Source organism: Pristiophorus japonicus, chromosome 11, assembly GCF_044704955.1.
Source record: "Pristiophorus japonicus isolate sPriJap1 chromosome 11, sPriJap1.hap1, whole genome shotgun sequence".
Classification (NCBI taxonomy): Eukaryota; Metazoa; Chordata; class Chondrichthyes; family Pristiophoridae; genus Pristiophorus; species Pristiophorus japonicus.
In genome coordinates, this window is record NC_091987.1 from 117,607,409 (window position 1) to 117,635,301 (window position 27,893).

The 27,893-nt window shown below is 46.9% G+C and overlaps 2 protein-coding genes across 25 annotated transcripts in view; one reads left to right on the forward strand and one right to left on the reverse strand.

Moving 5' to 3' along the window:
• The window catches only part of LOC139276239 (adhesion G-protein coupled receptor G2-like), a 281,046-nt gene extending 271,181 nt beyond the window's left edge, over positions 1-9,865 (forward strand). For all 24 annotated transcript variants that reach the window (XM_070893921.1, XM_070893925.1, XM_070893932.1 and 21 more), the window contains one exon: positions 7,158-9,865. The gene's annotated coding sequence lies outside the window, so the exon portion shown is untranslated. The remainder of the gene's footprint in view (positions 1-7,157) is intronic.
• A 3,600-nt stretch (positions 9,866-13,465) lies between these two features.
• LOC139275566 (neurofilament heavy polypeptide-like) lies at positions 13,466-27,842 on the reverse strand. The gene is made up of 4 exons (XM_070892737.1): positions 26,804-27,842; positions 24,163-24,275; positions 22,482-22,546; positions 13,466-13,580 (listed from the first exon to the last, which is right to left on the reverse strand). Exons 1-4 carry the CDS (start codon positions 27,840-27,842, stop codon positions 13,466-13,468), a joined length of 1,332 nt encoding a protein of 443 aa, XP_070748838.1.
• Between the last annotated feature and the right edge of the window lie 51 nt (positions 27,843-27,893).

A 27,893-nucleotide genomic window follows, 5' to 3' on the forward strand; every position in this document is an offset into this window, starting at 1 on the left:
AATTAGAGCTATGTACAACCGCCACCCGTCTCCGGGCGGCCTGGTTAGTCCCTGTCAGGTCCATGCCTTGTGCGGCCTGATAGCCGCCTGGATGCTAGGGTTTCCCCGCAGCCGGTGAGCTAGAGACCCTTGTATCTGGGACAGCTCATTGCTACTGCTCCTGTAAGACCGCTGGAGGCGGCTGGCTGGGGGTCCCTACTCTAAGCGGCCTTTGTACTTCTGACCTTTGGCCTTCCCTGTCAGGCTGCCCTTCTCCTAGGGTAGAATCGCTGAGGCTTAGATGCCGGTGACCATGGTATCTTTGGCCGTGGTGTACAGAGGGTCCTTCTCAGGGCTTGGGTTACTGGGGGTGCGTCCGAATCCCAAACGATGGGTGGGATAGCCCCTCCAGTACTGCAATTCACCGCCCCTATGGACACGGTTTCTGAGCCTACCACATTCCCTATGCGCCCTCCACTGTCGGGGGTGGCCAACGGAGGGTCCCCGTCCTGAGGACGGTTCACCCCTCCCGGCTGCCCTCTGTGCTTGGCTGACCCTGGGTTTTATAGCTTGCACTGGTTGATGTGGAACCACTTAGTACGGCGGGGCAGCTTTATGGCATAGACCATCGGGCTTGCCTTGTCGACAATGCTGCATGGCCCCATATATAATGCTTCAAAAACCCCTACCCGAGCATAGTTCCTCACCATGACCTGGTTCCCTATCTCCCATTCGTGGTGTTTGCTGGGTTCTAGCAGCAATCGGTTACTCCGATGCTGTCTGCCCATGTTAATAGCAGCCTGCCAGTGAATCTGTTTGAGGTGTTCAAACAGGTTCCTGACAAACCGGTCCCGGTTCACCTCTCTGAGCTAACCTTCTATGAGCACCGGGGCTAGGACATGGGTGGGGGTCCGCATGATCCAGCCAGTCATGAGCTCATATGGGGAATACCCCATGCTTTTTGACTGGCTGGCTCGGATCCCCATTAGGACTAACGGTAAGACCTCCACCCACTTTTGGGGTGAGTCTCCCGTTTCCTTCCGCAGCCTTTCTTTGATGGTGCGATTTAAAAGCTCCACAATACCCGATGATTGTGGGTTGTGGGCAACGTGCCATTTCCCCTCAGTGCCGAGCACCTTAAGGGTTGCCTGCATTACCTGCCCGGTGAAATGGCTCCCCTGGTCCGACTCCACATACTGTGGGAGTCCCCACCGGGAGAACATTTCCCTCACTAAAATCTTAGCTGTCACTAGTGTGGTGGCTGTTCGGCAGGGGAAGGCTTCAACCCATTTTGAGAACACGTCCACCAGGACTCGGCAGTATTTGTAGCCTCCCTGGGCAGTGGGTAGGGGCCCGATGTAGTCAATTTGGATTGACTGCCATGGTCCCTCTACCCTCCTGACGTGTCCTAGGGACACCTTCCTTTTCTGGGGGTCAGGGTTGTTCGCAGCACACATCAGGCAGTTAGCACAGAACTCGCGGACGTCCTCCCTGCGTCCCGGCCACCATCCTGCCTGTTCCACCCGTTGCCAGGTGGTCTCAGGCCCGGGGTGTCCCGCTCCTGGACCCTCATGGGCCAGTTTTAGGAATTCCCTCTAGTGCTGCTGCGGCACGACCCATTATCCCTCTTTAACCAGCATGTCTTCCTTAACGGTAATGGCTGCTGTGCCGTACGGACCGTCTACTCTCTCTCCTCCAACTAGTGCGTTCAGGACAGCTTTCAGGACCAGGTCCTGTGCCTGAACTGTTTTTAAGTTCGGGGCTAAAGCTATCTCTGTACTAGAAACATAGAAACATAGAAAATAGGTGCAGGAGTAGGCCATTCGGCCCTTCTAGCCTGCACCGCCATTCAATGAGTTCATGGCTGAACATGCAACTTCAGTACCCCATTTCTGCTTTCTCACCATACCCCTTGATCCCCCTCGTAGTAAGGACTTCATCTAACTCCTTTTTGAATATATTTAATGAATTGGCCTCAACAACTTTCTGTGGTAGAGAATTCCACAGGTTCACTACTCTCTGGGTGAAGAAATTCCTCCTCATCTCGGTCCTAAATGGCTTACCCCTTATCCTCAGACTGTGTCCCCTGGTTCTGGACTTCCCCAACATTGGGAACATTCTTCCTGCATCTAACCTGTCTAACCCCGTCAGAATTTTAAACGTTTCTATGAGGTCCCCTCTCATTCTTCTGAACTCCAGTGAATACAAGCCCAGTTGATCCAGTCTTTCTTGATAGGTCAGTTCCGCCATCCCGGGAATCAGTCTGGTGAACCTTCGCTGCACTCCCTCAATAGCAAGAATGTCCTTCCTCAGGTTGGGAGACCAAAACTGTACACAATACTCCAGGTGTGGCCTCACCAAAGCCCTGTACAACTGTAGCAACACCTCCCTGCCCCTGTACTCAAATCCCCTCGCTATGAAGGCCAACATGCCATTTGCTTTCTTAACCACCTGCTGTACCTGCATGCCAACCTTCAATGACTGATGTACCATGACACCCAGGTCTCGTTGCACCTCCCCTTTTCCTAATCTGTCACCATTCAGATAATAGTCCGTCTCTCTGTTTTTACCACCACCAAAGTGGATAACCTCACATTTATCCACATTATACTTCATCTGCCATGCATTTGCCGACTCACCTAACCTATCCAAGTCGCTCTGCAGCCTCATAGCATCCTCCTCGCAGCTCACACTGCCACCCAACTTAGTGTCATCCGCAAATTTGGAGATACTACATTTAATCCCCTCGTCTAAATCATTAATGTACAGTGTAAACAGCTGGGGCCCCAGCCCAGAACCTTGTGGTACCCCACTAGTCACTGCCTGCCATTCTGAAAAGTCCCCATTTACTCCTGCTCTTTGCTTCCTGTCTGACAACCAGTTCTCAATCCATGTCAGCACACTACCCCCAATCCCATGTGCTTTAACTTTGCACATTATTCTCTAGTGTGGGACCTTGTCGAAAGCCTTCTGAAAGTCTAAATATACCACATCAACTGGTTCTCCCTTGTCCACTCTACTGGAAACATCCTCAAAAAATTCCAGAAGATTTGTCAAGCATGATTTCCCTTTCATAAATCCATGCTGACTTGGACCTATCATATCACCGCTTTCCAAATGCACTGCTATGACATCCTTAATAATTGATTCCATCATTTTACCCACTACCGATGTCAGGCTGACCGGTCTATAATTCCCTGTTTTCTCTCTCCCTCCTTTTTTAAAAAGTGGGGTTACATTGGCAACCCTCCACTCCATAGGAACTGATCCAGAGTCAATGGAATGTTGGAAAATGATTGTCAATGCATCCACTATTTCCAAGGCCACCTCCTTAAGTACTCTGGGATACAGTCCATCAGGCCCTGGGGATTTATCAATCCCATCAATTTCCCCAACACAATTTCCCGACTAATAAGGATTTCCCTCAGATACTCCTCCTTACTAGACCTTCCAACCCCTTTTATATCTCTGCTGCCCAGTTCTTATTCTTGACCGCTGCTATGCAGCCGGTGTCATAGGGGTCCCAGAACTTTCCCGTGCGGGCACCTTCTTTGGTCAGTTTGACAGCCTGTTGGTTTCTCTCTGCACGGGGTTCAGTTTTTGAATGGGCCTTCACCTTATGTATGTAGACCTTTCCCTCTTCCCCCACCGTGGTCAAGATTTTCTCCAGTACGGGCTTGATTGCCAGGGGTCTCCCGTCAGCGGACGTGTATCCGCGACGCGAGCAGATAGCCAGGTACTCCGTACATGAATTGCAGGTGAACATACTGTCCAAGCAAATCATGTAAGGGGTAGGGAATTCCTCGGGGTGGGTCACCACATACATTACGGCGGACAGTTCAGCATGCTGGGTGCTCATGGGAGCTTGATTGCCAGGGCAATACCTGCCCTTGGGTCATAGATTCCGCACCCGATGAGTTGCTCGCCAGCAGATACCGTGCTGGACCCGTCCACGTAGATGTCCCGGCCTGTAGGTTGTAACCCAGCCCGAAGGCCAATGTTCACCTCCCATACCCCTTCTATGGAGCATCTGTGGGCTTTCCCTGGGTAGATGAGGTTGGCTGCGAGCCTTGGCTCGCAGGGGCCTTCTATTCTGAGATCCATCTGGGAGAGGAACAGGGTCCAGCGAGCAATGCGGGCACTGCTCACTGTCCTGTCTTTAATCCTCCCATCTAGGAGCATCTAAATAGGTGTGTGGTGGGTTAGGAGTGTTAGAGGAGACCTCCCGTGAAGATCAAGGATCTTTTCACTGCCCAATGTGTGGCTAGGAGATGTCTCTCACAGTTGGATTACCCCTTCTCCACATCTGTGAGGATCCTGGAGGAGTAAACCACCGGTCTCAGCTGGCCGTGCCGCTCTTGAAGCAACACTGAGCTCAAACTGTCCCCGCTGGCTGCCACCTCCAGGAAAAACTCCTTTCCTACATCTATCACTCCCAAGGCTGGTGCGGTCTGCAAGTCCTTCTTGAGCTGATTAAATGCTGCCTCGCAACCCTCACCCCAGTCCCACTCTACACCCTTGTGTAGGAGCCTGAGCAGAGGGGCTGCGGTGGTTGCATAATTCTCAATAAAATCTCTGCAGTACCCGGTGAGCCCTAGAAAGGATCTTACCCCTGTCATTGTGGGGGCTGGTAACTCCTGTACTGCCTCCCTTCTAGCCTTGTCTATGGCCCTTTCCCCAGCGCGCTCTGTAAGCCCCAGGAATTTGACTTCCTTCTGGCCGATCTGTGCCTTCTTGGGGTTTACTTTAAACCCTTCTTCTTTTAGCAGCTCCAGCAGCTCGGCCAGCAGCAGGTCGTCCACATACTGGACCAGCTGGTGTGGTTGGCTGAAGCCTTTTAAGCAGTTCGCCATGCATTGGTGAAAAATGCTGGGACTGTTATGAAAGCCTTGGGAAAGACAGTTCCACGTGTATTGTTGGCCCTTAAAGGTAAAGGCGAACTTGTACTGGTCCTCCCATTTTAAAGGAATGGACCAGAACCCATTTGAAATGTCCAGCACCGTGAAAGTGGTCGCAGATGCTGGAATACTCCCTATGAGATCTGCTACGGCTGCTACAGTGGGTGCACAGGCAGGGATATTCTTATTTAGTACTCGATAGTCCACGTTGGCCCTCCATGAGTTGTCCGGTTTCTTAACCGGCCACAGTGGAGAGTTCACATGGGTAGCTATCGTTCTTAACACCCCTTGCTCTACCAGTGATCCCAGCGCCGATGTCAGGTCTGCCTCTGCCTCCCTGGGGAAGTTATATTGCTTCTGTGGTCGGGTCATGGGGTCCCCTTTATCCTAACTTCCACCCCCGTTACCCTACCACAGTCATGTTTGTGGGTAGAAAATGCTGCAAGGTGTGCCCATACATATGCCTGGTACTCCACTGGGGTGTTACTGACCAGTAATTCCAAGTCGTAACCCTCCTTTGGCTTCACGGTACACAATGTTCCCTTGGCCCCTTTTTCTGGGATCACTGCCACCTCACCTTCCCTGTCAGTCCCTATGGCTCCCCATAGACAGTGATTCCTGAGATCCACTAGGATCTGGTGGCTAATGATAAAATCAGCTCCCAGGATCCCTTTTCCCTTCTGCTCCCATCTCATCAGGACACACTTCCATTTGGTTTTGAGTGTCCCGAACTGAATGGTGAGCGGGATGGAAAACGAACCAGTTTGCTATTTGCCTGTGAACCCCACTAGACTGTACGGGACCCTGTTCGATAGAGGTGAGGTACCTGGGTTATCTGCATATACAAGGGTGCTGGAAGCACCGGTATCTAGCAGGTAGGTCCATTTCACTTTCTCCACCTCCATCGTAACGCACGGTCTCTTCCAGGCATCATACTCTAGGGAACACAGGTACACAGGCTGCGTGGCTCTAGTCATGCATCTGGGTGGGTTGGAGCAGAGGATTTTACCGTACTGGCTACTGCACCGGTTGCGATAGCTACTGCTCCTTATCCGTTTGAGTGTCTGTAGGGCAGGGCTGAAGTGGCCTTTCCCTTAGTCTCTTTCCTTGGGTTCCCACAGTCCTTCCTCCAGTGCCCACTTTCCCACACCCAAAACACTCGCCCCCTTTGTGGGGAGGGTTCCCACCTTCCTGATGCCACTCTCTCTTGTCTTGGCTGGGTTTAATCTCATGGACCCTCCCTTTAGAGGAGGGCTCCTCTGTCCCTCTACCGTTCCGGTAAGCCAGGGTCAACTGTCTATCCACGGTCTCCTCGGTGGTTTTGGGATCTCTTGGATCGAACCAGACCTCGGCTTTTGCCTTTACTCCAGGTAAGCTGTTTGCCACCAGGCTGCGGAGCCAGTGAGCCAGCTCGTTAGGGTTCAGGTGGGCCCGGTCAAGAACCCCACTACAGGCCCTTTCGTAGACTGGCCACAACCTGTCGGCGAAAGCCTGTGGAGTCTCCCCATAGAGCTGCACTGTTTTCTCCACTCGGGAGAAAGGACTCCCGTCGTTCATACCCATGGCCTCTAGAACCTCCTCCTTAACCGTACCGTACTCAGGGCTGCCGGTGTTGGTAGTTCGCAATCCTTGCCTGCCCCGCTCCTGAACCCCCCTCCCTCCTGATAGCTGATTCGACTCTCCTCCCCCCCAACCTGCTATGTTTCCTGGTTGCCGGGGGCTGTTGCAGTCTTCGACCATTGGCCTTCCCACCCAACAGCCAGCTAGCCTGTCAACCTGGCCGCCTGCGGGATGGTAAACAGAGTAAAAAAATAATAATGAGGTCCTGCTGTTAAATGCTGATATTTCTGGTTTCCCCCCCCCCCCCCACCCCCCTGCAAATACACGCCTCCGGCTCCCTCCCCACCTCCCGTAAATATCTGGGCTTGTGTTACTAAATCAATTCTAATTCAAACAGTGTTACTTATTAACAGTAACTGTGTTATAAACTAATACTAACTCAGTGTTATCAAACTAACACTATCTCAAACAGTGTTTCCAAACTAATGCTAACTCAAGAAGTTACTAAACCAACACGAGCACAAACATTGTTACCAAGATAATGCTAACATAAACTGGAGAAACATTCGTGTGTTTGCCCTCTTAAACTCATAAGGCTTATAAATAATATCCATCACACAACAAGTCTGCAAGGCTGCGTATATTTGGTTAGAATAATTAAAAAATCAAATGTTGTCTACTGTAGAATTGTCTGTGATGCGTTTTCTCTCTTTAATTCAGGGGATTTTGGTGTTGAGACAGACAAATCGAGCCCTGCTGTATTCACCAAGGAACTTCTCAACAAACAGCTGTTTCTGAAGTGAGGTCCGGAGTGCATTATAAACCTTCTATTCTGAAGGACAACCACTCAATGAGGAATATACAACCACCCTGCCTGAATATGGAAACTAAGCAATAATTCGCTTTCAGAAGTTCTTGAAAAATGTTTTCTTTTAATTCTATAGATTATACAACTGTATCTACCTAACATAACACAGAGTTAAGGTTAATAACATATGCAGTATTGTCAAATATACTTTGGAGCCTTAAGATCTGTTCTTAATTTCCAAAGAAAATTTTGAATGTCAGGTTTGATTATGTTAAGCTAAGGCTACAATATGCATCTACATGGCAACTCTAATGGTGTGAAGGTTTTATGGATGTCCAAGTACTTATTTTTAAAGCGCAAAATAATACAATTCATATCAATTGTAATGAAAATTTATGCTGAAGAAAGGCAAACTTTTCAGTAATTTGTTATGACTGTTAACATTATTGATAAAAGGCAACCCTTTGTGTTGTATCACAGCGAATATCCGACTGAAAAATTACCTTTTATGAAGTCAATATTCCTCATCCCAGCTGTTGCTGAAATTTGACACAATTGCAGATGAATAGCACAGGGCTTTAAATATATGTGAAGTTGATCATGTGATATTAAATTCACAGCATTGTTTGATATTTATATTTTATAACTTCAGATCATCGATCTAAGTCGAATGCCTGAAGAATTCTGGGTGGCATCCATGTTTACTGACAGTACATCAGAGCCTAACTAATTATACCAGATACTAGTGCTCGTATCCAGTCATCCCGGGCAAAAATCGATGAGGGGGTCTCTGTGAGGTCCACACGCATTCCCGTACAGCAGTGGTAGCCAGCAGTGGGTTCCTACAACACTACCTTCAGCTACATCCAGTGATAAAGATAAAACTTACAAAACAAATCATGATGTATCTAGTGTTTGTTAGTGGGAAGTTGCCCTAAAGTCTGGGTTATTTGAAATGCCTGGGATTGTATATCTAGGCCCCCAGATTTAAAGTATTAAAGTATGAGTGAAACTGGGCTATTGCCATCCATTCTGAAACATTTCCTTAAGCAGTTAGAACCTTTTTTTCCACATAATCATAGAATCATACAGCACAGAATCATAGAATGGTTATAGCACAGAAGGAAGCCATTCGGCCCATTGTTCCTGTAGGTACTTTCAATATCATTCTACTCATTACCTCTTCTACAGTGTACATGCACAATTTAAAAAATGCATTGGTGTTTTGAGACTATTTATTTTTCTATTAGTATATAGGGTTATCTTAGTTTATTATCTATATAAATGAAGATATACATGGCATATTTACAAGCATTGAGGAGATTGAACTAAATAGAGCAAGACCTTATATGCACTACACAGTATGACTATGCATAGAAATATCTGCTAATTGCTTCCATAATGAATGTAAGAAATTTAAAAAATAGGAAAAGGGCTTTAGTCCTTGCCATCTATGCGTGCAAGGCATGCTGGGCTTTCACTTGCGGGAACAGACAAAACTCTGTATACCACAGACTGATCTGCGACCTTCCGCATTCACTGCTTTAAGGTCACAGCAATCCACATATTTAACCACTGAACCACCAGCAAAACTTTCATTTTACATTTTTATTAATTATTTTCTGATGACAATATCACTCCTGATTCCTTTATGATGGAATAATGCACAAAATGCCGTCCCAGCAGTAATTTGCAAAGGATACAGACCGAGCTGCAAAATAAAAGCCCATGGTGGTTTCCTTTCTTCTGCTCGGAGCTTCATGTTCTTTTCACTCCAATAAGATAACTGCCAGTGATTTTAGTAACTGCCTGCTGCCAGCTCGGTTCAAAAGCTGATCTGGCTCATTGGCCTCATTTCCCAGTTGTCAGCATTACACTTTTTCCAAGTCTTATAAAAGGCCCAGTCAAGTTCTCCCGCCACTGAATAAATGGAGTCTGAAGGGGCAGGAAAAATAATGGTGCAGGATGACGGGTGTCCTCCTGTTGCTTGCCACTGTGAGTGCTGACGCACGTTAGAAAGAAAAAATTTGCATTGATATAACACCTTTCATGATCTCAAGATGTCCCAAACCCCTTTCCAGCCAATGAACTACTTTTTGAAGTGTAGTCACTGTCGTAATGTAGGGAAGCGCGGCAGCCAGCTCTCACAAACAGCAATGTGATACTGACCAAATCACGTTTCCTCCATAATCAAAGAAAATTATATGTTTTAATTAAGCTGAGGCACATTAAAGATTGGCAGTGTAGAAAGTCTACATTGTATTGTTTTTTTATAGGATTAAAATAGATACTTTTTGATTTAGCTCTCCTAATCGTACAGTTAGAAACACTGGTTAAAGTTGATCGGGAGGGAAGTGGAGGGGTGCAGCATGGTGGAGTCTGACTGTCCTCACAAAGTTCACACAGTGTACAGGAAAATATCTCGACAAGGATCAACCATGCAGAGCCAAGCAAATACATCTGTGGACTGCTGGTGACGCTACAGTACATTTTATGTCCTAATGATTGTCTGATCTTGGTGTCGAATTTTAGCAGTGCTCATATATAAAAATAGTATTTTTTCACTATTCTATTATAAATTGATTAACTAAACCTATTGCAGGCAGTAGGTACTTTTTAATAGTTGTTTATGTTTCTGTTACAATCTGAGACCTCTCATGTGTTCTGAACCTTGTTTATATAAACTTGAAACAATCAAGAATACATTTATTAAAGGGAAGGACCAAGTAGATTGGAACATTTTTAAGTTGTCTCAGTTGCAAGGAGAGCTTTTCATCGCTTCCATCTGTTTCAGTGTGAACTACTGTAGTGCATTTATTGAGTTTTGTATTTTTCATTTGCACTTTAGATTTAGAACATTTAGAAATGATGAGCAGCTAATTTGAATGGTGATATGATGGCACCTTTTCATGTTCCTCTGTTTATAAACCTGGTCAAATATTTTGGAGCTTCCAATCAACCGTGCAGAGCCAAGCAAGACCACGTGCCTACTGCCATCTTGGATGAACTCATGGTCTTACACAGTCTGTATCCATAGTCAGGTCGAGGAAGTCCCCCGTTACCTCTGGCTTGGAGGTGTTTACATGCAGTCCAATTGAATAGGCTGATGAATACACACCATGTTCTGAGACTTCTGCTTTATTCTCAACATTAGTAACAAACACTACAAGCTACACAGTCGATTGACAATTGCATTGTTAAAAATAATTGCCATTACTTTATTTCAGTTCAGAGGCAGCATTTGAACGAACCCAGGAGCAACTCGCTCACTTCTGTGCCCTGTTAGTTGCAAAGCAGTGCACCATGATGCATGGCAGATAGTCTCGTCGTAGGGAAGGTGAGGAAATATTTAACTTAGAAGATAAAAAATAGTAACTTTGGCAAGGGAAAAAGGATGGAATTTGATCTAAAGTGGGTCATTTCGACCAGATGATAGTGTAAAGCAGGCGATATTGAATCAGCTGCCCATTATACATCTTTCCCGGTTATTGGGCCCAAGTTTCGGGCCGCGCCTGAAACGGCGCAGCCCGGACCTGGACGCCCGTTTTTCGCGCCAGAAAGTGCGCCTAAAAAAAACTTACCTATTCTCCGGCTCCCTGCAGGCCCTCTGGAGCTGGGCGCGGCGCAGCACAAGCTATAGGGGGCAGAGCCAGGTCTCTGCGCTGAAAACAGTGCTGGGACCTCTGCACATGCGCGCTACAGTGGGTGCGCATGTGCAGTAGCTCCAGGCGCCCAAAACTCTGGGAGCGGCTCGAAGCACGCAGCCCCTAGCCCTGGCTGAATGGCCTCACTAGGGCTGCGTGGATAAGGCTCCTCCCACCCGACCTCCCCCCCGCTCTCTTCCACCCTCCCCCCTGGACCTCCACGACTTGACCTCTGCTTCCCCCCGCCACCCCCGGCGACCCGAACCCCGCCCCCCCCGGAGACCCGACCTCTGCTCCCCTCCCCCCCCCGGACCTCCGCGACTCTTCCTCCCCACCCCCCAGACCTCCGCGACTGCCCCCCCAAGACCCGACGCCACCTACCTGTAAATCCAGCCCGAAGTCTTGGGCACGGCCATTCAGCCTCCTTCTCTCACTTCTCCCCCCCTCTCTCCTTCCCTCCCCCCCTCTCCTTCCCTCCCTCCCTTCTCCCCCTCTCATCGCCCCTCCTCTCCTCCTCCCACCCCCCCACCCCCCTTCTCCCCCTCCTCCTCCTCACCCCCCTTCTTCCCCTCCCCCACCCCCCTTCTCCCCCTCCCACTCCCACCCCCCTTCTCCCCCTCCCCTCGCTGTCAGAAACACAGACACTGACAGACAGAGAGTGAGAGACACACACACAGACAGACAGAGAGATAGAGACACTGACAGAGACACACTGTGGGGGGGGGGGGCAGGGGGCTGTCCCAGCATGCTGTTGGAGGACTCCCGGTGCTGCAGTCGGTAAGTAGAAAATGTTTTATTTATTGATTTTTAAAAATGTTTTTATTTTTTATTAATTTTTTTTGATTGATTTATTGGTTGATTTATTGATGTATTTATCATTTATTATTGATGATGGCTCTTTATTTGTAAAACTGAAGTGTTTAATATTTGTAAACTTCCCTTTAAACCGCCCCCCCCTCCCCTACGCCTGATTTGTAATCTACGCCTGATTTTCTAAAGTGTAGTCAAGGTTGTTTCGAGCGTACAAAAATCTTCACTTACTCCATTCTAAGTTAGTTTGGATTAGGTTTTCACTGCCTAAACTTTGAAAACAGGCGTAAGTGGCTGGACACGCCCCCTTTTGAAAAAAAAATTCTGTTCCAAATTGAAACTGTTCTAACTGACTAGAACTGGAGCAAACTAAATGTCGAGAATTCAAATTTCTAAGATACTCCATTCTAAACCAGTTGCTCCAAAAAAACAGGAGCAACTCAGGCCAAAACTTGGCCCCATTATTTCTATTTAAATCACTGGAAATGAAATGGGGAGAGATACACATTGGGAGAGATATATAATGGGAGGCTGATCGATATTCAATCATACAAAGACAAAATTACTTCCAAAGGGTCATGAAGTAAAATTTTACTCGTAACCACAATATTTGACATTATAGTTTTAGTCTTAAGCCAAAATTGGATTTATCAAAGCTGATCAACAATGGGCCTTACTCCAGTATATACGGCACATTGAATCACCTGAAACTCACATGTTCTACTTATGATCAATGATTTAAAAATACTTACCTGAACAAGAGGTAATACTGTTTTCGACTGAGTGTTGTTATCGTAATTCACAATTATTTTGCATATTATAACAAATGACGGCAATGAGTGAGTTCAAGATGGTTATACTAATCCAGCAGTTTAGATGATACTGTAAGTTAATGTTGACCGAATCCTTCAGTGGTTAGAACTGCTTTATATCTCATCAGTAACCGCAATACATCATATATGTTGTATTATTGTGAGTTCATTATATCTGGAAGGGTAAACAATATTGAAGGATGTCAGAAAATTGTACATTATTTTGAAAAATAAATTATAGATCTGTTTAAGACATTTTGTTGTACGAAAGACAATCTTTGCAAACCCAGTCAGTAAGATATATTGCACTGCCCAAAGGGATGTAAATTTTTATAGTCAACACTGCTTCATTTTGTGTCACCATTTTAACCAGAATGTATTATATTGTTACCTGTACACTTACCATACCATACAGCCTGCAGATCACCCTGATTGCCCCATTAGTCACACAGTTAACCTCACTGGCTGCCACATTGTTCAACAATAAAATTTTACCTTGTAATTCTGCTGCTCACTTCATACTCCCTCGTGGAACCACATTTTACCTCCCAAAAATATCTCATGAAACTATCGCGGTGAATTTCTTCCCCCTTCTTCTCCTCCGCCACTATATCTTCAGCAGAAGTTCCTTGGCTGGACAGAAAAATGGATGAACCTCTGAAAGGCAGTGACATCTGTTGGACATATATACACTGTGCATGCGAAACATTGCTTTGTTTAAAAGCAACACCACAGGAAAGAAGAAATAATAATCAGTACAAGTGGCTATATAAATAAATATAATAGCTAATAAAGGCAATCATTCAAATTCAAATTCCGATACAAACTGCCGGAGAATTCTTACAGTCCCTTTATAAAGCATAAGAATGTTCCTGCACCTAATTTCTCCATAACTTTGGAAACTTTAAAGCCCTCCATCGTGCCCCCTCATCCTCCTCTTAACACAGTAAAGTCTTAGGCCGCGAAATTCATCTCAGGCGGCGGAAGGCTTGTAGTATCGGATCGGCTGCCGAGCGCCTGATATTCAGTTACACTGACTTGGTTTTGAGCCACCGCCCGAGCCAAATTTCTAGTCCCAAGAGTAAAAATCAGAGATTTATGGCACAGAAGTAGGCCATTGTATGTGTGCCGGCTGAAAAAAAGCTATCCAGCTATCCCACTTTCCAGCTCTTGGTGCGATGCCTTGCAGGTTATGGCACTTCAAGTCCATATCCAAGTACGTTTTAAATGCAGTGAGGTTTTCTGCTTCTACCACCATTTCAGGCAGTGAATTTCAGACCCTCACCACCCTCTGGGTGAAAATGTTTTTCTTCAACTCCCCTCTAATCCTTCTACAATTACCTTAATCTATGTCCCCTGGTTTTCGACTTCATTGCTAAGGGAAATAGGTCCTTGCTATCCACTTATCTAGGCCCCTCATAATTTTGTGCACCTCAATTAAGTCTCCCCTCAGCCTCCTCTGTTTCAAAGAAAACAAATCCAGCCTATCCAATCTTTCCTCATAGCTAAAATTCTCCAGCCCGGGCAACATCCTCGTAAATCTCCTCTGTACCCTCTCTAGTGCAATCACCTCCTTCTTGTAATGTGATGACCATAACTGAACACAGTACTCTAGCTGTGGCCCAATCAGTACTCGATATAGTTCCAGCATAACTTCTCTGCTCTTATATTCTATGCCTTGGCTAATAAAGGACTGTATCCCATATGGCTTCTTAACCACCTTATCTACCTGTCCTGCTACCTTCAGGGATCTGTGCACATGCACTCCAAGGTCTCTCTGTTCCTCTACAGTTCTCAGTATCCTAACATTTATTGTGTATTCCTTGCCTTACTAGCCTTCCCCAAATGCATTACCTCACACTTCCCCAGATTGAATTCCATTTGCCACTTTTCTGCAAACGTGACCAGTCCATTGATATCCTCCTGGAGTCTACAGCTTTCTTCCTCACTATCAACCACACGGCCAATTTTTACATCATCTGCAACCTCTTAATCATACCCCCTACATTGAAGTCTAAATCATTAATATATACCACGAAAAGCAAGGGACCAAGTACTAAGTCCTGCAGAGCCCTACTGGAAGCAGCCTTCCAGTCACAAGTGCACCCATCGACCATTACCCTTTGCTTCCTGTCACTGAGCCAATTTTGGTCCAACTTGCTACTTTCACTTTGATCCCATGGGCTTTTACTTTTCTGACCAGTCTGCCATGTGGGACCTTTCACCTTCCTAAAATCCATGTAGACTACATCAAATGTGCTACCCTCATCGATCCTCCTCGTTACCTCAAAAAATTGAATCAAGTTAGTCAGACATGACCTTCACTTAACAGATTCATGATTACTTTCCTTGATTAATCCATGTCTTTCTAAATGATGATTTATTCTGTCCATCAGAATTTTTTTTCCAATAATTTGTCCAGCACCAAGATTAGGTTGACTGACAAATAATTATGTGGTCTATCCCGTTCTTCCTTTTTAAACAGCAGTTTCTTTATCTTTGCTCATGATACTGCATCTAAGTTCAGGATTCAGCAATGCAGCTTCCCTCTGAGCTCATTCCAAAAGCTCTATGGGCCCGAAATTGGTGGACATACCGCCAACATACCGCCCAAAATCGCCAAATTGATCGAAAAATACCTACATACTGCCCACATACTGCCCGGCGGGAAATTCATCAGTGACATACCGCTGGGCGGTATGCATACCGTCTGCCCATGCACACCGCCAACATACCGCCAAAAATTGCCAAATTGATCACTTACCACCAACATACCACCGACCCTGCACACCGCCCTGGAAAGGTAGTTTTTAAGTCGAGCTTCAGTTGGCAGTATGCATCTTTACCTGTAAAAAATTTTTTTCACTCAGCCCCCATGTCCCTCATTTCTCTCACCCCCCAGTCTCTTCCCACCACCCCTCACAGTGATCTGTTCCCCCCCCCCCACAGCGATCTCCCCTAAGTAGCGATCTCCCCCCAAGCAGCGATCTCCCCCCAAGCAGCGATCTCCCCCAACAGTAGCGATCCCCCCTCTGCCCCACATACTTGCACATCGCTATCAGGCTGGCAGTCACTGTGGATTCTTGTCTGTGCCTCTCGGGGGCGGCGGAGCTTCACAGCAGCATGCACAACTCGAGACCCGAATGACTCATCGCCCGCACACCGCCGGCTGCATTCCGCTCATCCCACTGCACTCTGCTTGGCATACCGCCGAGAAAAAAGCAACGAAAATTGCACGGACTCCGTCCCAGCGGTACCCGATGGTATGAAACGACATGGGTGAGAAATGGGTGGACGACCAATTTATATATTTTCTGTAATATGGAAAGCAAAAGCAGATGCAGTTTCATCAACAGAAGTTAGAACTTCTGTTGGCATAGAACAGACTTTCAGCTGTTAGTATACATTAGACCTGACTGGCCAGTGGTGACTTTTAGACTGATTCCAATGGAAGTGTTATGTTTGAAATCAATATTTTGAGCTTAGTTCATGCGCATAGCTTCAGGTGCAGGGAGCACACTAGGGGCTGGATTTTTCTGGTGCTCAGAGGGCAGGTTCGGAGGTGGGTCCGCCGTCAAAATATAAAAGATTGAACCCGCCACCATGTCAGTTTCCCAAGTCTGTCTCCGCTTTACAGACCCGACACTAAGCAGCGGGTGAGCCAACTGACTGAGTTAGGAGCTAGTTAAAAAGTACTTAAATAGCATTTACCCTGTACTTACCATTTTTCCAGCTTTTTGACAAGTTTCACGGCACTTGGGGATCACGTCAGATAAGTAGTTCGGGTTTTCAATGACTCTCCATTCCTCTGAATAGGTGACAGCTGCAAAAGTGGTATAAAAGCTACCATTTTACAGCTGGTGATTTTCCAACGTTAGAAGCTGGAGTGTTCAGGATTTGGAATACTTCTTTCAGCTTTAGGAAGATTGGAACTGTTTGGAGTAAACTCTCTATCCACTGTCACCTCCTTGGAGCAACCTCTCTCACCATTGACAGATCGTTTCTGTCATCTCAACTTCAGCTGCCATCTATTCCATCAGCATCAATGCCCTTGAAAAAACCTCACCTTGCTCCTCAAAATCTCACCATGATCAGCCCCAACACCAACATCACCAGGCATACCATCAGCACCAACAACAATACCAATCCTCTCTGCAAGCACATGATATTGCACAGGACACAAGGCATTAGCACCTGACCACATTGCCGCCCGGGAGGCCAAGGATGGCCACATTTACTTCACTGGAAGCTGTGCACCCTGACTGCCACATGATGCGCCAGGTTGGCACCACCCCACACCAACACCATAAAGCATCCCTGCAATGCCCAAGCCATTCCTTTCACACTCATCACTGATGCAGGGGGGAACCGATGTCTCACCATTCACTACAATTCACTAAGCCACTTCCAAAGGTGCACACAAATCTGTCCAAGAAGGCAAAATGTTGAAAATAAAGATTTCAATGTTTGACGACACATTAACAGAAACTCTACGTGAACATTGGCTAAAAGACCCGAGTCACTAGTCTTGTGTGTTGTTAGTTGGTATGATTGGACAAAGATGAGGGTGAGTGTGAGGGGTGGCTAGTGAGATGGGGAAGTGATAATGTAGATAGAGAGAGAGGGATGGGTGGAGGTGCAAGGTAAGTTGGTATGAGTAAGGATGTGCAGGAGTAGGGTAGGTAAGGCAGAGTGATGGGGATGTGATGAGTGGCACAGCAGGATGAGGTTGTGTGGTTTTGCAGTAATATTTTGTGATCTACTGAGATCATTGAAAGGCTTGTGCCACTGCAGCCAGATCCTCCTGACAACAGTCCTGCTTGTGCCCTCCTGTGCAATGTGCAACTAGGCTGCGTTAGTATCCTGGGGAGGTCTCTTCCACCCATTGGAAGGGAAGAGAACCACCCTGAGTGCTGTGACACCATCCCTAAGCATATGGAGGGAGACATGGGAGAGCCTTGGTGCAGCTGTGCACCTCTGTGCAATGCTTGTCAGTGTTTGCAGCACCTCAAAGCTGTAGAACACTGACCGCACAACTGTCAAAATCAATGTGGGCATGGTCCCTTTAAGGAAACCGACTGATGACACGTCATCAAATTACATCATCCGACCCGCTTCATTTTCATTGGCCGGGAAGCTCGCAGGGCGAGCTTAATAAGTCGCGTCAGGGGAAAGTCATGGGAGAAGCTGGCATGGAGCCAGGAGTGGGGTCACACGCCCGCCACCTACCTTGGCCACACTGTGCCTGCCTTGGTTGGTGAAATTGGGGTCAAGGAGTGGGAGTAGAACACTGTGGTGGTAATTTTCACTTTTGGGAAGGGGGGAGCCCTGATGGTGCCTGTTATACAGCCAGCACAATTTTCCTTGTCAATGGTAAGGAAAATCAGACAGGCTATAAAATGGGCACCCATTCCGCTAACGGCAGTTTTCTGACAACATGTTTAAATGAAATTTAAAGAGCAGTGGACAATTAAAGAGAACTGTCAAAATAGGAGACAATAATTCTGAAAGCCTTTGAAAAGGTTCAGAAGACATCTCAACCCATTAATAGTCTTTGCCTAGGCTTTAGGGGGAAGGGACTAAGAAGTGAGCACCATTTTTCCAGGATTTCTGCAGTTACGGCAGACGGGCGGGATAACATTCATGGAAATTTATCCTGTGAGGTTTTTTTCACAGTAGCTGAGAAGATTGCAGATCGAGATATATATTCCAGTGAGAAAGAAAGACTATGAGAAGAATGCACCATCCATGGCCAACTAAGGAAGTTAAGGATGCAATCAAATTGAAAGAGAGGGCGAAGATTAGTGGTAGGCCAGAAGGTTGGGAATTCGTTGGAAACCTGCAAAGGATAACTAAAAAATAATAAAGAGGGAGAAAATAGATTATGAGAGTAAACTCGCAAGAAATATAAAAACAGACAGTAAGAGTTTCTACAAGTATTTAAAAGGAAGAGAGTAGCTAAAGTAAATGTTGGTCACTTGGAGGATGAAATATAGGAATTACTAATGGGAAACAAGGAAATGGCAGACTTTGAACAAATATTTTGTAACTGTCTTCATCGTAGAAGACATTAAAAGCATCCAAATAATGGTAGATAATCAAGGGGAAAAAAGGAGAGAGGAACTGAAAAGAATCACTATCACTAGAGAAAAAGTTCTAGGCAAACTAATGGGAATAAAGGCTGCCAAGTCCCCTGGATCTGATGGCCTGCATCCTAGGGTCTTAAAAGAAATGGCTGCAGAGATAGTGGATGTATTGGTTGTAATCTACCAAAATTCCCTAGATTCTGGAAAGTTCCCAGCAGATTGGAAAACCATAAATGTAACGGTCCTATTCAAGAAAGGAGGGAGACAGAAGGCAGGAAGCTATAGTCCAGTTAGCCTAACATCTGTTGTTGGGAAAATGCTGGAGTCCATTATTAAGGGAGTATTAGCAGCACATTTAGAAAATCATAATACAGTCAAGCAGAGTCAGCATGGTTTTATGAAAGGGAAATCGTGTTTGATATATTTATTAGAGTTCTTTGTGGGTGTAACGAGCAGGGTGGATAAAGGGAAATCAATAGATGTAGCATATTTGGATTTCCGAAAAGGCATTCAATAAGGTACAACATAAAAGGTTACAAAACAAGATAAGAGCTCATGGTTTGGAGGTACTATATTAAGCTGGATAGAGGATTGGCTACCTAACAGAAAACAGAAAATTGGGATAAATGGGTAATTTTCATGTTGGCAAACTGTAACGAGTGGGGTGCCACAAGGATCAGTGCTGAGGCCCCAACTATTTACAATTTATATTCATGACTTGGATGAAGGGACCGAGTGTACTGTAGCCAAATTTGCTGACGATACAGAGATGGAAATTCGGTCGTGCCTCAGTTAGGGCGGTGTCCCAGGCGCAGCGGTAAAGTTTGCGCCGGGAAATGGTTTGCGTCTGCCGCCATAAAATTCATCAGCTTGGAGCAGGGTGCTAAGGGAGGCATTGCATGCCTCTTTTAGGGTGCTAGGCCAGCTGAGCAAGGGAAAATCCGAAGCTAAACAGCCGGCCTCGGAGCACCATAATAGAGGCCTGGGGAAAAAAAAAAAACACCAAAAATGTTTGCAATACATAGCTCTCGCTACCACAACATAAATCGCAAAAAAAAACAATCACACTTACCTGAGGTCAGCATTACTTACCTCACTGCGGTTGCTACAGTTTTCACAGGCGATCCCACCAGGGCATGCTACAGAGCGCTCCAGGTCAGGTGGCAACCAAAAATTGAGCCGGTGTCGCAACCAGGGGCGTTGCACACCAGCTCACCTCTCCCGGGCGGTTCATCTCTGTGCCCCATCGATACCAGCACCGAATGTCCCGGCGGGGCGCTGGAAGCTGGCCGCCCGGGGATAAGTGCATTCCGCCATCATAGCCACCTTCCGGGGCACTAAGAGGGGCAGCAGCAGACTGAATTACCACCCCAAAGATAGGTGGGAAAGCAAGTTGTGTGGCGGACACAGTGGAGCTGAAATTCAGGGTCTCAGAGAGACCCGTTACTGTCCGTTTGCGGCAGCCATTCGGTGGAATCCCGTGACCGCTGCTTTGTCGTCAAATGGCCGACCTGACCCAAATTTAGGATTTTTCGGCCTGTTCCCGATTCGGCCCGATCCTGATGACCGCCGCAAGAGAATATCAGAACGTGCGTCGCCACTTTCCCTCAGCTTAAAAATGAACCGGCCTAAATTCAGGTTGAAAATTCATTGCCCCGCCGCACGATGCCCCCGACAACTTTCTCTGTCGGTGCACCTTCTCCGAACTGAGTGCGGCCCGGCAGTGCGGCAGCCCTTCAAGGGGGGGGCCCACTGCTGCGGTCGCCATGTATTTATTTTTGCTGGCCGACTTCTCGATCGGCAGGCAAAATAGAGCTCCCTGTATTTGGCCAGCCTGCCCATTGGCTGCCTCTTGGGTGCCAGGCTGCTGGCCCGGCCAAAACCCTCCCTGGTGTTCCAGTGGCCAAAGATCTAGAATGACAGATCAACGGCAGATTTAACGGCAGGGAGAGAGCATGGTGATGCAGACGCGCTGCGACGTCACCACTACTCCACTGCTGATTGACAGTGGCGGAATCCCGGTCCGACACATATTCAGCCCCTCAGCCTGCCTTTGAGTCTATAGCCCATCCCCACTATGCTACATTTTCTCTACGGTAAATACAGAGAAAAAAATCATTGGTGCACCAACTTTCTTGCGCAACTGAATTTTGGCCCCAAAGAATCTGCAAAGGGATATAGATAGGTTAAGTGAGTGGGCAAAAATTTGGCAGGTGGAGTATGCTTTGGGAATATGTGAGGTTATCCACTTTGGTAGGAAGAATAGCAAAGTAAAATATTATTTAAATGAAGAGGGACTGCAGAATGCTGTGGTACAGAGGGATCTGGATGTCCTAGTACATGAAATACAAAATGTTAGTATGCAGGTACAGCAAGTAACTAGTGGCAAATGGAATGTTGACCTTTATTGCAAATGGGATGGAGTATAAAAGTAGGGAAGTCTTGCAACAATTGTACAGGGCGTTGATGAGACCACACCTAGAGTACTGCGCACAGTTTTGGTCTCCTTAGTTAAGGAGGGATATACTTGCATTGGAGACAGTTCAGAGAAGGTTCACTAGGTTGGTTTCTGAGATGAAGGGGTTGACTTATGAGGAAAGGTTTTGCAGGTTGGGCCTGTACTCATTGAAGTTTAGAAGAATGAGAGGTGATCTTATTGAACCACATAAGATTCTGAGGGGGCTTGACAAGCTAGATGCTGAGAAGATGTTTCCCGTCGTGACAGAATCTAGAACTTGGAGCAATAGTTTCAGAATCAGGAGTCGCCCATTTAAGATGGAGATGAGGAGAAATTTCTTCTCTCAGAGGGCCGTGAATTTTTGGAATTCTCTATCCCAGAGAGGCTGGGTAATTGAACAAGGCAGAGATAGACAGATTTTTGAACGACAGGGGAGTGAAGGATTATGGGGAACAGGCAGGAAAGTGGAGTTGAAACCAAGAGCAGATCAGCCAATATCTTATTGAATGGCAGAGCAGGCTCGAGGGGCTGAATGGCCTACTCCTGCTCCTATTTCTTATGCTGAGTTAAGAGCGGTCTTTAAGATTATGATAGGGCAAACATTGATAAATTTCGTCCATTGATTGGCAAGTCAGTGAAGAGTGTGTACACATTTAAGATAATCATAAAAACAGTTAAAGGCTGGTGAACAAAGAAGTTCTTTGCTTAGTGGGTGGAATTCTATAACCACAAACCATTGTTGGAGCAAAGTAAATGGGGGTGAAATTAATCTCCAGTGGTAGCACAAAATGGGCAATAGTGAATTTTCAGTCTGTTTTACACCTCACCCAATGTAAGCTCTTTGGGACGTCTGGATTTTAATGCAAGTTCTTTCTTTTTTCCTTTTCAGTGACTTCAATTTCACCTTTGTAATGTATTTTCTTCATGGGTTCTTTGCTTAAGAATTCATAGCAACACATTGCTATTAAGAACTAGTTGGTTTATTAACAAAGGTTTAACAATTACACTACACATTACCAGTTCATCCACTGGACTCATAACTACGTACATCATCGTGGATGACCTAGACCCAACTGACTGGGGTTTTATTGAGTCTTGTGACTCAATAAAACCTCTCGCAATGCTGCAGCTCTACAACTTTTTTTTTGCTTTTAGCTCTACAACTATTTTTAGTTGTATCAGTAATCAAGTGCCCCCCTGATTAAAGGGGGGGAGGCATACTCCAAAAACTTTTCAAGTGCCCCCTTGTTTTTTTTTTTGAGGGTACTAAAAACACAAATTATACAAGTGCCCCCTGGATAAAATGGGGGGTGTGGGGGGGAGCACTAAAAACGACAACTTAAACAAATTAAACTTTAGACATTAAAATCAAATTAAAATTTGGTTACCGGGGGTGATGATGCACTCAAGCCCCTCTGGCACCCACCTCTCATGGAAGGCCGTGAGCATACCAGTGGACACTGCATGCTCCATCTCCAGGGAGCAACAGCTCTAGAAACATAAAAACATAGAAACATAGAAAATAGGTGCAGCAGTAGACCATTCATCCCTTCGAGCCTGCACCACCATTTTATAAGATCATGGCTGATCATTCCCTCAGTACCCCTTTCCTGCTTTCTCTCTATACCCCTTGATCCCCTTAGCCATATCTAACTCCCTCTTGAATATATCCAATGAACTAGCATCAACAACTCTCTGCGGCAGGGAATTCCACAGGTTAACAACTCTCTGAGTGAAGAAGTTTCTCCTCATCTCAATCCTAAATGGCCTACCCCTTATCCTAAGACTATGTCCCCTGGTTCTGGACTTCCCCAACATCGGGAACATTCTTCCCGCATCTAACCTGTCCAGTCCCGTCAGAATCTTATAAGTTTCTATGAGATCCCCTCTCATCCTTCTAAACTCCAGTGAATAAAGGCCCAGTTGATCCAGTCTCTCCTCATATGGCAGTCCAGCCATCCCTGGAATCAGTCTGGTGAACCTTCGCTGCACTCCCTCAATAGCAAAAACATCTTTCCTCAGATTAGGAGACCAAAAACTGAACACAAAATTCCAGGTGAGGCCTCACTAAGGCCCTGTACAACTGCAGTAAGACCTGCCTGCTCCTATATTCAAATCCCCTAGTTATGCTTTTGCCTTTTGCCTTCTTCACCGCCTGTTGTACCTGACTGCCCACTTTCAGTGACTGATGAACCATGACACCCAGTTCTCGTTGCACCTCCCCTTTTCCCAATCTGCCACCATTCAGATAATATTCTGCCTTAGTGTTTTTGCCCCCAAAATGGATAATCTCACATTTATCCACATTATACTGCATCGGCCATGCATTTGCAGAAGGCCGCGAGCGTACCGGTGGACATCTCCAGGGAGTAACAGCTCTACAAACCTGTGAGCAGACTCACAGGTGCATACATTACAACCTTCATAACTACATTTCAAGAGGAATCAAATAGTACTCTTCAAAAAGAGGAATATTAATGGGTATGAGGAATGAGCAGAAGAGTGGGGTTCACCTAAGGGACAAATGTGGAGAAAAGCACCGATACACATTTGATGGGCTAAATGACTTGTTTCTGTGCTGTAACATTCTACGATTCTGTAAGTAGATGGAAAATCAGTGAACAGTCTCGAATATTGAAAAAATAAGTAACAGAAAAACTTACAGCAACATCTGATATAGTGAACTTTGCAGGTAATTGCCTGTCAATTCTTTCAGATGTTCCAACATTGCAACTTGGAAATGATTAGCATGCCATTAGACTGATGAGCATTGTAATGTGTTTTCTCCTTGTGTTTTTTAATTAAGAATTCATAGCAACACATTGCTATTAAGAACCAGTTGGTTTATTAACAAAAGTTTAACAATTACACTACGCATTACCCATTCATCCACTAGCATGATGAAGTTTTCAAGAGTTGCAACAGTTAGTGACAGAAAACCCCACTGCTGAAGTATTATGACATGACCAAGCTAATGAGGATTGGTGTCAATGCATCCAATTTAGGAATGTGTCGCATTCCTACACATTGCTACAGGAGGACCAATGCTCAGTCCAGGTATGCCCACATTGTGCTGTATTAATTGGGTGCAAAAACTTCCACCAAACTTCAACCAATATGTGTCTGCTGCAGGTTTTGTGGTGAGAGTGATCATAAACCACTTGAGAAAACTCTGAAGAAGATGCTTCATGAGCTGCCACCAGAACTGCAGAACATGTTCCTGAAGTAGCAAAAGTACAATTCGATAGTCAAATACAAGTGATACAGAGCTATACGTAGCCAATGCAGAGTCAAAATTATCCACTTGAAATGCGATAGCACAGATGGCTTGAGGGGCTGAATGGTCTACTCCAGTTACTCTGTTTGATGATGAATTAATTCTGCACATGATATGCTGTCTCCCAATGTCACAAGACTGGGTAAGATGGTAACAGAAATTGAGTTGGACCAGCCCTTACAAAAGATCTTGGAAGGATTTTCAGACATAAAGAGATAGATTTTGACTTTGTCCTATAGTGTAGATCAGGTGATAACGAATCAGTTTTACTTTTCTTCCAATTTTTATTTTCATTGACTTCAATGAGTCTTCCAGTCAGACGCAAGGTTCATAAGGACAGGGGCCACCACTCCCTGAAATAATGTAACACTACCCGCTATCTGCAAGCTGCTTGATCAGTGCCCCTGTAACTGGACTCAATATTCATCCCCTCCACCACTAGCACAATGTGGTGCAGTATGTATTATCAACAGGATGCACTGCAGCAATTCACCAAACTTGTTCTAACAACACCTCCCATTCCATGACTTTTAACCCCAAGACTGACAAGAGCAGCAAAATCTTGGGAACACCAACACCTCCAAGTCACACACCATCCTGATTTGGACATATACCACTGCCATTCCTACATTATTGCTGGATGATGCAGTAATTATCTACCCAACACCATCGTGGGAGTACCATCACCACAAGTCATGCAGCAATTTAAGAAGCCGGCCCATTACCAGCTTTTTAAGGGAATGGGGGGGGATGGCCATTAAATGTGACCTTGTCAATGCCACCTGCACCCAAGAACAAATGGAAAAAACCTACTCTCGGCCAATGTGTGTGTTGTGGAGGGATCTAATTGAGAGGAAGTAATTAGTTCATTCCATTCCTCTTGCCTGACGGTCTTGCTTCTTATTGCCCAACTCCATGTCCACTTAGGTTTCTATTAACTCTGCTTTTATAAAAATGATAAAGAGCATACTTCATCCCAACACACAGAAACAAAAGTGCATAACACGCAGATCCATTTTTTGTTTGCTAATCTACCTAACCCAAATGTCACTGAGGCCAGGAATGGGCTCTTGCACAGTGCACTCAGGGTTGGATGAGTGGACTTCTTGAACCAGACTACTTCCAGTTAGGCTCATGCCCAATTGGGAATTCTAGATTCGGAGGTCGAAAATGGAAAAGTGTTAACTTCCTCAGCACCAACATCCCTCACAAGCGTGAAATGTTCAAGTGAGATGACTATGCAACGGATAAGAAATAAGTTGTGAATGATCAATCTCGAAAGTGAAATTAAAACAGAGTTTACCTTACGAAGCGTTTGATTAAGTGTTTTAAAAAGTTGGACGAGAACTGAAGGTTACAAGGAGGACTATAATTCTTGATGATAAACTACCCTGTTGAGCAGCTGTTTTCAATCCTGCTAGAGGCCCAAGGAAATTCAGGTGTAAACTGTAATTGGCACAGGTTGACTGGTTTACACGTTAGATTGATGTTCTGAATGTCTTGCCTGATTATTTGCGAGGATGAGAGAGAAATTACTTATCTGTGTCAGGAGATTAGATAAACGGGGAACAAGCCCATAATGGTTGAATTGTCCTTAATTCAGTAGCACAAGTAAGCTTGAGGGCAAGTGATACTTTCTCATTCTGTACTTTCTTAAGTTACTCTTCCAGCGAAGCAATCCTATGGAATTATACAGTGTATGTGTCAGAGCAGTAAAAGGGTGGCTTAGTGTAAAAATGGGAGTGGATCATGTGGTCCCATCACAGAGCTAGCTTCTCTAAGTATCTGCCTTGCCTGTGGGACAGAAAGCAGACCTCACCCAATGCTGTAAGGTAGCCAATTTAGGTACTTTGATCTTGCTCCCAGTATTCAGTGCATGACGTGCTGGGCACACGCCCAAATCAGGAATGGAATGGTTACAGGTCGCCAACAGCTCTTAATGTTTCCTGGCTGCCTTTCAAGCTGCAACTGTCTTATTTTGGAAACGACTATAGCTGCAGCCACTGTAACCCCAGGCATGGATTAGGCATGGGAGGCCTTGATGCAGGAGATCCAGTCATAAAGAGTGGCTCAGAGGGTTAAATTATGAGGACTGGTTGCGTAAACTTGTCTTTTCTTCCATTGAGTATAGAAAATTGAGGGGTGATGTGATCGAGGCGTTTAAAATGCTAAAAGGATTCGATAGGGCAAATAGGGATGAATTATTTCCTCTGGCGGAGGAATCAAGAACGAGGAGATATGAGGAAGCACATTTTCATACAAAGGAGTAGTGTAAATCTGGAATTTTCTGCCCCAAAAGTTGTGGATGCTGGGACAATTGGTGCTTTCAAGACTGAGATCGATAGAGTTTTGTTCAGTAAGGATATCAAGAGATACAGAGGATAAATGCAATTAGGTACAGATCATCCAAGATCTAATTGAATGGTAGAGGAGGCACAAGGGGCTGAATGATGTACTCCTGTTGTTTTTACCTAACTGTACGGCAACTGGGCGGCTGGGCCTCCGGCGGCGACTGGGCGGCTGGGCCTCTAGCGGCGACTGGGCGGCTGGGCCTCCGGCGGCGACTGGGCCTCCGGCGGCGACTGGGCGGCAGGGCCTCCGGCGGCGACTGGGCGGCTGGGTGGCTGAGCCTCCGGCGGCGACTGGGCGGCTGGGCCTCCGGCGGCGACTGGGCCTCCGGCGGCGACTGGGTGACTGAGCCTCCGGCGGCGACTGGGCCTCCGGCGGCGACTGGGCGACTGAGCCTCCGGCGGCGACTGGGCCTCCGGTGGCGACTGGGCGGCTGGGTGGCTGAGCCTCCGGCGGTGACTGGGCGGCTGGGCCTCCAGCGGCGACTGGGCGGCTGGGTGGCTGAGCCTCCGGCGGCGACTGGGCGGCTGGGCCTCCAGCGGCGACTGGGCGGCTGGGTGGCTGAGCCTCCGGCGGCGACTGGGCGGCTGGGCCTCCGGCGGCGACTGGGCCTCCGGCGGCGACTGGGCGACTGGGCCTCCGGCGGCGACTGGGCGGCTGGGTGGCTGAGCCTCCGGCGGCGACTGGGTGACTGGGCCTCCGGCAGCGACTGGACAACTGGATGACTGGGCGACTGGGCCTCTTGCGGCGACTGAGCCTCCGGCGGCGACTGGGCGGCTGGGCCTCCAGCGGCGACTGGGCGGCTGAGTGGCTGAGCCTCCGGCAGCGACTGGACAACTGGATGACTGGGCGACTGAGCCTCCGGCGGCGACTGGGCGACTGGGCCTCTTGCGGCGACTGAGCCTCCGGCGGCGACTGGGCAACTGGGCCTCTTGCGGCGACTGGGCCTCCGGCGGCGACTGGGCAACTGGGCCTCTTGCGGCGACTGAGCCTCCGGCGGCGACTGGGCAACTGGGCCTCTTGCGGCGACTGAGCCTCCGGCGGCGACTGGGCAACTGGGCCTCTTGCGGCGACTGGGCCTCCGGCGGCAACTGGGCAACTGGGCGGCGACTGGGCCTCCGGCGACGACTCTGTCCCCCCCCCCAGCGGTGTTCGGAACATCTCCAGCGGAAGCAGATGGGCCTCTCCTCCACGACAGAGTCTGGGCCTCCT

Bases quoted from the DNA above. Each gene is read 5' to 3' on its own strand.
- LOC139275566 (XM_070892737.1), bottom strand. From the start codon at position 27,842: ATGTTCCGAACACCGCTGGGGGGGGGGACAGAGTCGTCGCCGGAGGCC. The intron at 24,276-26,803 runs GTAAAAACAACA...TTGCTACTTCAG, and splicing joins CCCAGTTGCCGTACAGTTAG to GAACATGTTCTGCAGTTCTG. The intron at 13,581-22,481 runs GTGGGTGCCAGA...TCTTGGGACTAG, and splicing joins CTCACGGCCTTCCATGAGAG to AAATTTGGCTCGGGCGGTGG.